General features: G+C 45.7%; 1 protein-coding gene across 2 annotated transcripts in view; it reads right to left on the bottom strand.

The window, feature by feature from the left end:
- Positions 1-654: 654 nt before the first annotated feature.
- The window catches only part of FBXL7 (F-box and leucine rich repeat protein 7), a 442109-nt gene continuing 432652 nt past the window's right edge, over positions 655-10111 (bottom strand). For both annotated transcript variants that reach the window (XM_060092743.1, XM_060092744.1), the window contains exon 4: positions 655-3986. In XM_060092743.1, coding sequence (XP_059948726.1) covers positions 3250-3986 — 737 coding nt within the window. In that variant the 3' untranslated portion in view covers positions 655-3249. The remainder of the gene's footprint in view (positions 3987-10111) is intronic.

Here is a 10111-nt window from a genome sequence, read left to right as displayed (position 1 = left end):
TCATATGTTGATCGTCACATGGGCCAGGATAGAATTCAGACATACTGATCTCATCAGTATAAAATTCAGTAGCTGGGCTTCCCTGGTGGCACAGTGGTTGAGAGTCCGCCTGCCAATGCAGGGGACACAGGTTTGTGCCCCGGTCCGGGAGGATCCCACATGCCACGGAGCAGCTGGGCCCGTGAGCCACGGGCACTGAGCCTGCGCATCTGGAGCCTGTGCTCCGCAATGGGAGAGGCCACAACAGTGAGAGGCCGCGTACTGCAAAAAAAAAAAAAAAAAAAAAAAAAAAAAAAAAGAGTGCTGTCCAAGATTCTACTAGGGGTGTTACAAAATACGCCATAGATAACTTCCTAAAATGTGAAAAATTATAAATTCCAAAACACACCTGACTCCAAAGGGTGGGTTAGGGAGTTGAAGACCTAAACTAAACTGTGAAGGTAATGATTTTTCACTTACCTGCTAATTTTCAGCGAAAAGACCGTGAACTAAGGGGATTGACAAAACTATGGGTGCAACTTTAAAGGGACAACAACTGCAGTGACCCGACCTGCTCTCTACTTCGACATGAGGCAAAGTTCTCCCTCACTCTTGATTGTCACCATCTGAACACCAGGCTCCTTTGGCCAGGGTATTAAATGAGGCTTAACCCAATTACGAACATATTGCTTTATTTCTTGGTGGTAGTAAATTAAGGCTTTTTAGAGTCATACAGCACGCAGTGATTTGAACATTAGAATTAAAAAACAACAACAACGAGCATTCAATTTTGCAAAGGCAGGAAGGAAGCAACGTTTTAAACTCAGATCAATTTCCTAGTGAGGCTTTTTGCTTGGTCTCTTAAAATCTGCTGAGCTGTTACCCCGGGAACCTGTGTCATAGGTACCTACAACAAGGGGAAGCAGAATGGGTGAAGAGAAGACTGGGGAAAAGGGAGAAACTGGGAAAGACAGTCCATGCTGGGCAATCGGTGTGAACGTTGGCTTTGTCTCATGTTTGGAAGACGGTTTAGGTGCTGTGGTCAGGTGGTGGTGATAAAGGTATTTGGAATGGGATACCCCTTCTCTGGTGCTGGGAGCCATTTTGGATCTCTCCTCTCATTCCGGGAGAATTAAAGCAGCTCACTTGGAAGATCCCAGTGCCAAGGGTTAGGCACAATCCTTTGTGACTCTCAAATTCTGAAGCTTTAGACAAGGTCACAAGTCATACAGCAGGGAAACGCTACCTTCAACCCCTTTCACGGTTCTAAAGCTTGTGACCATCACTAGATACTATCCCCAGCCAAACAATTCCTTTTCCCCCATGGCACACAGCCTTGAGTGCGCCTCTAAGCTGCTGGCGGTGTTGATTGGAGAGGAGGTCATATTTTATACCCTACCTCCTGCTTCTCAACGTAGGACAAAGGCACGCAGGAGTGCAGTTGTCAAGTGAGGCGTAGGCTCCATCTGAAACCCATTCCATGTGCTTGACTTGCAGACACAGAGCTTCTGGGTCTGGGTGGTGGATCCTTTGAGAAAGAAATGGATGAACCGTTTGAACAGTGACGGAGGAGGGCTGTTGCCAAAGAGTAATTTAAGAGAGGTCATGGGTTTATTAACAAAAAGCAATTAAATTTCATGAAAACAAGCAATGGAATTTCTGGCATCCTAACTTCACATGAATGAGGATAGCAAATGGATTTCTATCCAAATAGGATCATTTAAAATGCATACTTGGCAATGACTTTAATGTTGTATTCCAAGGGTCTGGTTGGTGGACCAGAGCCTAAGTCTTATCATTGTGTTCCTTCTTCCATTTGTGTGGCACTTTTGAGTGGACAGGATTTAAACTACCTGGAAGTCTGCTCTGCATCTTTTTCGGAGGACATGCAGTCACAGGGGAAGGCACACAAGGTGGCAATCTGCAACATTAAACACTTATGACTTAACCCCAACAGGCTTCATGCGATGAAGTCTGGATGCACAAGGAAACAAATAGATGAGGAAAGTAGAAATGTGATCTGAATGACAAAGAACCAAGGCGTCTGTTCCTCCCAGCTGCAGGGCAGATGTGTGCATGCATGCCACGTGTGCAGTGAGAGGGATTCGAAAAACCCTAGAGGACATGTGTTCTCTTGGGCCTCCCTTGTTAATTAGAAATTATGCGTGTCTTTCCTCCTACTTGAAACCACTCAGAAAGATCAACCTGACTGGGGGATGTGGGTTTTGCTGTGATTAGGAATCCCATGGCCTCCATACGATGGTGTGGAGTGGAGTGATGCCGAAAGCATCTGTGTACAGAATCCATCCATCTAGCTGGGCAGGAGAAGATGACCAAGAGACTCGCTCACCAAAAAAAAAACAGGCTGTGAGTGATACTCAGGTCGGACTGACGGACATACAGGACGCTGGTGGTGGCGTGTCTCCTGAAAGCATCCACAGAATCAACACCCTTGGAAGAGGTAGAGGTCTCCTGTGCTCTATGCCAAGGAGCCTGTGTTTACTGACGTCTCTATTCCCTCAGCTCTAAACTGGGCACGAAGCTAATGCTCCATCAGATCGGAGGATGGCCTCTGATGCGGTGCTGGAAGCCGAAGCCCAGAGAGGTCAAGTGCTTGGCCCAAGGTCACACAGCTCGCAAGTGGCAGGGCTGGGAGGTGGGGGAACAACGCAGGTCTCTTCCTCCACCGTGCTGCCTGCCACCTATGATTCTTTAAAAAGGTTTAGAAGCGCTTCATATATACCAGGTGCTGTGACGTTTATCTAACAAGAATTTGTTTGGGTGTGGGGCTGAAAAATGTGCTTTAGGCCAATCAAGCAGTTGAAAGAGGAGGCGGTCTGGAGAGCATTATTATTCTGATAATTTGCTGTCGGTGTAGGAGAGGGAGCAGTGGGGTAGGAGGGACCAGGGTGTAGACCTCGGGGCTCGGGGCTGTGGCCAGGGGGAGGGAGACAGAGAGAAAAAGGCGCGTTCCTAAACACACTGCAATCCGCTTTCTGAGGTACATCTTTCTGAGAGGAGAAACTGCCTACAAATGACCTGACCCCCCCAAAAAACTGTTGGCTGCGATAGAAATGTGCCCCCCAGCCTCCTTTCCTGGACCTCTGTTGCCCACGAGAAATTAGGAAAAAGAAAAGCCAGATTCCTAAGAACCTTCCTGGAAGAAAGAGCTGCTACGAGTGGGTGTCGGCGCTTACACACGCTGCTTTGAAACAACATTTTGTTTTGTTCAGGTCTGTACGAAGACAGCGACGGCTGGAAGCCGTCCCTTCAGAAGAAGGCAGGGTTGGTGTGCTCGATGACGCAGCGCTTGCAGTGGCGTTTCACGAAGCGCAGGGCCTCCACGGACACCTCGCAATCCTGCACGTTCAGCATCTGCAGGTCGAAGCAGTTGGCCGCCACGATCTGCAAGCCCTGGCCCGTGATGCTCTCGCAGGACTTGAGGCTGAGCCGCTTGAGATTGAAGCAGTTCAGGGCCAGGCACTCTAGGCCCGTGTCGGAGACCAGAGGGCATTTGCCGATGTCCAGAGACTTGAGTTTCGCGCAGTTCTTGGCGAGGTACTCCACGCCGTGGTCCGTGATGCCCTCGCAGCCCCTCGCGTTGAGGTAGCGCAGCTTGCCGCAGTACTTGGCCACGTAGCGGATGCCCACGTCGGTGACGCGGCCGCAGTGGGCGATGCTGAGGTACCGCAGGCGGGACTCCAGCTTGGCGATCTCTCGCAGACCGAAGTCGCTGACGAAGCGGCAGTCGCTCACGCTCAGTTCCTTGATGGAGGCGCAGTAGATCATCAGGTAGCGGAGGCCCTCATCCGTGAGGCGGACGCAGCGGCGCAGGTACAGGTGGGTCAGCTGCGTGCAGTGCGCCGCGATGGTGTGCAGGCCTTCGTCCTCCAGCACGAAGCAGTCCGTCATGTCCAGGTAGCGGATGGAGATCTGTTTGCCATGCAAGGGGGACAGTTTAATGGAGGCCTCCCGGGTCAAGCTGATGCAGGTCACTTTGGAGCACCCTACACAAAGAGACAGAACACACGCTCAGAGCGACCTCCGAGAATGGGGCGGGGTGCGGGTGCAGTTGGGGGACTCCTTTACGGATCCCTATCCCTCTCTGGATTCAGGTCCTGATGTTACCCCTTCCCTTCCCAGCCCCTACGGAGGAGGAACGCCAAGAATGGGCTTTCCATGTTCATTTCATCACTTAACGACTTTGGGTTTAAGAGGCCTTGGGGTTCTAGAATCAGAAAGATAACGATTCCAATTCCAGATCCATCACTAGTTGCCTGACGCTGGGCAAATCAATCCTTATCAGTACTTCCTTTGTCTTAAAATAAGGATGATCACCCTGCAAGGTGGCTGTGAAGAGACAATGAGACCATGTGTGTAAATATCCTGCCCTGGCCCTGGAAAGTTCGGGAAACTCAGTAAAGGTTAGTTCTCACCCTACAATGGTCTGGTAGCTTTCTGGTCCAAAGAAGTGAGATATGAGATAGAAGGGTTGGCCATGACCTGGGTGTGGCAGAAAGAGAGCCCTGGCTTGGGAATCACAAACCAGTGCAGATCTACTTTTTATGGCCTGAGGCAGGAGGCTTAACTTTCCTGAGTCTCAAGACTCTCCTCTGAAATAAGAATGAGTAGCTGGCGTGCCTCCACGGGGTATAATGAGGATGCAACGAGAGATAATGGATACGGGCGTACTTTGAAAACTATGGCAAATGTATATAGCAACAGTTATTAGTCTAACAAGCTGGCCGTCTAGGGATTCAGTTCAACCCTCTTTGGTCAAGGAAGAACAATTGTATCATTGGGATTATTCCTCTAGCCCCTCAACCAGTTTCCCTGCCCTGCCCTTACAACCTCTATGGTCTATTCTCCTCACAGCAGCCAGAGAGATTTTGGAAAACAGAATTCCATCTATCATGCTCAAAGCTTTCAGAGGGCACCCATCTCACACCACGTGTAAAATCGAAAGGGGCCTCCAAGGACCTGCACCCCCGTGCCCTTATCTCTTACCCCCTCTTCCAACCCTACTGGCCTCCTTGCTGGTTCCCAGATGGCTCAGGTACCCCCCTGCCTCAGCATGTGTGCACCGGACAGGGTGTCCCTGGATAGTGCCATGGGTCACCTCCACTTTCTTAGGTCTCTGAGCAAATGTCCCTTTACTGGACAACTCTTCCTTCTTCACCCTGTATGAACTAGTATCCCCATTTATTTCCCACACTTGTTATCACCTTGAGGCGCTATATATTTATTTATTCACTTATGTATTTGCTGTCTTCACTCTGGAATGTGAGCTCCTAAGAAAAGGACTCTGCACTGTTCACTGCTGTATCCCTCATACCTGGTTCATAGCTGGTGCTCACTAAGTATCTGCTGAATGAATAAATGATTTATAGAGTGCGTACAGTCTTTTCTAAGAAGACCTGATGGGATAATCCAACTTCCAACATTTAAAGTCCTCGGGACTTTGACCGTGGCTGATGTATATCCACATTGAAAAACTGATTATCTGTTTTATAGTTAATTATAATGCCTCTTATTTATGTTGAATTATGAAGTTTACAAAGCGCTTTTATAAACATTTTCTCACTTGATTCTTAAAAAAATCCATTTTACAGATAAGGAAATTGGTGCTGAGGAAGATATCTTTAGATGCCTCTTGAAACATTGTTTCCAACCTCCCTTCCCCTAAGAATGTCTGTGTGTATATGCATTCTATATGCATATATTTATACTATGTATTACATAATTATATATTTCATATATAATGAATATTATATATATAATATATATTGAATATATAATGACATATGAAACCCTCATTTAATTGTGTATTTCAGTTCATTGGATATTACTCTTTAAAATATGTACAGTGTATTTTTCATATATGAATATAATTAATATCCATAGCCGATACACATTATATAAATAAATGTATATGTATACATATATTTCATTCTGCTACATAGACTGCATATATACTTTTCATTTTCTCTTTGCTTTCCCCAAATCCCTCTGGCAGCTCTAAAGCCAGGTGCCTCAACCCTGGCAGCTCTGTGCCTTGGCTGATGACGTCATCTCCAAGGCTTCTAAATGACCACATGACAGTGCTAACGGGGACTTTTCCTCCCACTCCTGGCAGGCTGCCCAGGAAACTCTTATAAAATTCAGGTCATGGGAATAATGCGGTTCAGAAGCCATGTGCTACCAAGTCAAGGAATTTCAGGAAGGAGCAAAGCATATACTCCAACAGTGGAGAACAAAGATGCAGCTTGTCGAGGCTGCCCACACTACTCCAGTGGGCTCCGTGGTTTTGCAGAATGTGGTTGGTACCCTTCAGCTGTAACTCTGAAATCTTCCTTTATTTTGAATTTCTTTTTTATACTGACTGTGATCCTGCTTATGCTGAATTTATATGTTCACAGTCGTGGTTGCCCATCTGTGATGCCTGTGAAGGCACTTTGTTTTTCAAGATCACATGACAACCTTTGTTCTTAAACTCTTAGGTCCAGTTTCCTATTAAAAAAAATATCTAGTAAAATCTGTTGCACTCCAGGGGAGGATACTCTATTGGGTCCAGGGAAATATCAATATATGCTTGGTTTTTTGAAACTAAGCCCCCAATTTAATGAAATACTAGCTGAGCTCAGTTTTGGTAAAGACACTATTTTGATATGCTTGTATCATTTTATTTTATTTTTATTTTTTATTTTATTTATTTTTTTTTTTTTCTTTTTGCGGTATGCGGGCCTCTCACTGTTGTGGCCTCTCCCGTTGCGGAGCACAGGCTCCGGATGCGCAGGCCCAGCGGCCATGGCTCACGGGCCCAGCCGCTCCGCGGCATATGGGATCCTCCCAGACCGGGGCACGAACCCGTATCCCCTGCATCGGCAGGCGGACTCTTAACCACTGCGCCACCAGGGAGGCCCTGCTTGTATCATTTTAGATCAATAATTTAAAATGTAAGCTTTAGCCTTAATTCTTACAGATTTGCTAAGTTTGGGTTGAAAAGAAAATAAACTGGTTCATGGCTCAGTAGGTAATATCTGTGGCTAGTGGATGCATTCATACATAACAGACATGGAGAGAACCTGAGAAATCATTCAATTTAAACTTCAGTTTTTAAAGATGAGGCATCTCAGATTCAGTGAAATTATAGGACTTGTACAGTCAGACTAGGGAAAAGGTTCCTGATCCAAGGTTTCTAATATAGCAGGGATGGTATATACAGCATGCAACTGATGAATTGCATGAGAGATTTACAGTAGATGTGTCAGCATGAAGTGAATATTTAGACACTGGGGCATCAGAAGTCTTGGGAGTGGTGATATACCTATATGGGGATTCTTGGAAGAGAGAAACAATTTTAATACACAGATATGGAGCCCAGGTTTTATAAGGTAATAGTATGAGCAAATTCGAGAGACAAGAAAGCATAGAGGCAGAGGGGGAGTGAGGAGTGTTGATAGGCTAGAACATGGGATTTAATGGCAACTAAGGTGGGAATGGTCCATTGGGATCAGATCTTGGGGGCCTGCCTTAACATTCAGGGTAAGGAGTAGGGATATTACACAACAGAGAGTGAACAGTATGGGTTGAACGAATCTGGGGATATCTTCAATTAATTCCAGATTTGGTTCAGCTTTCACAAATATGCTCTTCATTACCACTTCCTCTCATTATTGGGATAATATCTACTTCTCTGGGAGATAAAAGGCCAGATGAAGACCAACTACTGCCATTGAAGACCAACTACTGCTTTGCAAGCATGTTAATAACAATGACAATCCAAAAATGATGATAACAGTTATGATTTATTGAATGCTTACTACATAGTTTTCAGCAGAACACACATGTGAGGACTTATCATGAATTAACTCATTTAATCCTCCCAACAAACTCAATTTTACTGGTGAGGAAGTTTTATTTACTGCACACAGCTTCCTAAATGCTTGTTCAGAGTATTAACCAGTGACAACTTTGTCTGAACCTTTCAGAGGTCAAGATGACTGTTTAGGGCTTTGACACCCCTCTGTTCACTTAATTACAATATCGTAAAGTGCAGAGATAAAGTATGCCTCATTTTTGCCCATATAAAGCTTGTAATGAATTGAGAGAAAGGAATCTGGGAATATACAAGTATAAAGTTGCAAAACCCAGTAACATTCTACCTGCTTATGCTCAAAAGGTAGATACCTGGGAGGAAACATTCAGCTTACTGGGCATCAGGCAGGGACGGCTTTACTTAAGGGATGCTTGCACTGGGGCTCCAGCAATGAGAAATCTGCTAAGAGGGCTGCTGGGGAGAGGCGGGGGGCAGAGGAGGGAATGGCACACAGGTCAGAGAGTGCCCACACGTCACACTGTGCACAGACATGATGTGTTTGGGAAATGCAACTGGTTCTATAGAAGGGAGCACTGAGGTTACATAGGAAAGGCGTGAGGTTTGAACTTGAAAAGGGCGGCTCATGAAGGGCCATATATACTCTGCTGAGGAACTTTTTCCTGTATGTCATGAGGAGGAATTGGAGATTTTATGCAGGAAAATGAATGGTTAGACTTGCAGTTCGAAGACTTCCCTTTGGAGGCTGGCTGTGTGGAGGGCGGGTTGATGAGGTTGAGATGGGTGTAGGGACAATGATGGGGGAAGCATGCATCCAGGCTGGCAGGTAGGGGAGAGGGGACGGGCTCAAGATTCTGGGGAAGTAGAATCACAGGGACAGGATTCAACTGGTCTAATATAAAAGATTAGGAAGAAGAGTAAGGAGGACTCCCAGATCTGCAACTACAGGGGACCCTTTTGAAGCCATTTCACTTGTAATAATCACACGATTTTATACTTTAAAAATTGGTTAGTCTTAATATATTCCATTGATGTTTAAAGATGTTATTAATCGTGATGTTTAATTTTATGCGTCAGCTTGACTAGGTGATATTGATATTTGGCTAAACCTTATTTCTGGTGTGCCTGTGAGCGTGTTTCTGGTTAAGATTAACATTTGAACCGGGGAACTCAGTCAAGCAGTCTGCCCTCCTCAGTGCAGATGGACACCATCCAATCTATTGAGGGTCCGAATAGAACAAAAGGTGGAGGATGGAGAACTCTCCCCGTGCCTGAATGTTTGAGCTAACACAGTGGTCTTTTTCTGCCTTCGGACTGAGACTTACACCATCAGCCACCCTGGTTCTCAGACTTTTAGACTCAGACTAACTGCATCACTGGTTTTTCTGGGTCTCCAGCTTGCAGACGGCAAAACTGTAGGACTTCTCAGATGCCGTAATTGTGTGAGCCAATTCCTCTCAATAAATCTCTTTATATATATACTATTGGTTCTATTTCTCTGGAGAACCCTGACTAAACTTTAATAAAAGGTAATAAGTGATAATGAAAAAACACTAGAGCTAGTTACAGTAACTTTCAATGACTTGAAAAGATAACTTTCAAGGTGGGCATGCTAGGGATGGGAGGGGCAGTCTCATGTCCTCTGGGGGAATTAGGCTCTAGACCAGCGATGAGGCTTCCAAAGTCAAGTTTATTGCCATTGAGAAGGTGGTCACTGTCAGAGGCCAGCTGTGAGAACCAAAGGGAACAAGGCATAGGTGAAATCACAATTTCTAGATTCCCTCAGAACTGGAGGGCACTGTTCAGAGGTGGTGATACAAATCCATCCCTATGGCTTGTTGGGTCCTTCAAGTTCATCCACCTGAAAATATCCGTCACCACTCCGGTCAATATCTACAATTATGTGCTCTTGGTGAGTTAGAGCTTCCCCTGTGTACACAGTCTTTATATACCCAGATCACAGCGTGTCATCGGAAGACATGTGAGGAAGATACACAAATATGTTAGGTTCTGCAATGGGGCAGGTTGATAAAGACGAAGGACATCAAGGCTTACATAATGGTTAGCAAAGGGACCAAGCAGGGTCTCTACGCTCAGGCTAGAAGCCCAGAAATTTCCATTCTCAAATAGCCAAAGGACTTTCTGCATTTCTGAATTTCAAATGGACTCCAAGGACAGAACACAATTACTTGCAGCCTGTACTGAGGGTGCATGGGGTGCCCCTTGAACAAAGATGAGGATTCCAAAAATGAGTCATTTTCTAATCCGAGAAAATGAGGTGTTTATAAAAGAGGC

The sequence above is a fragment of the Mesoplodon densirostris genome, chromosome 3 (genome assembly GCF_025265405.1).
Source record: "Mesoplodon densirostris isolate mMesDen1 chromosome 3, mMesDen1 primary haplotype, whole genome shotgun sequence".
NCBI lineage: Eukaryota > Metazoa > Chordata > Mammalia > Artiodactyla > Ziphiidae > Mesoplodon > Mesoplodon densirostris.
The sequence above is the reverse complement of the archived record's forward strand: the minus strand, read 5'-3'. Positions and strand labels throughout refer to the sequence as shown.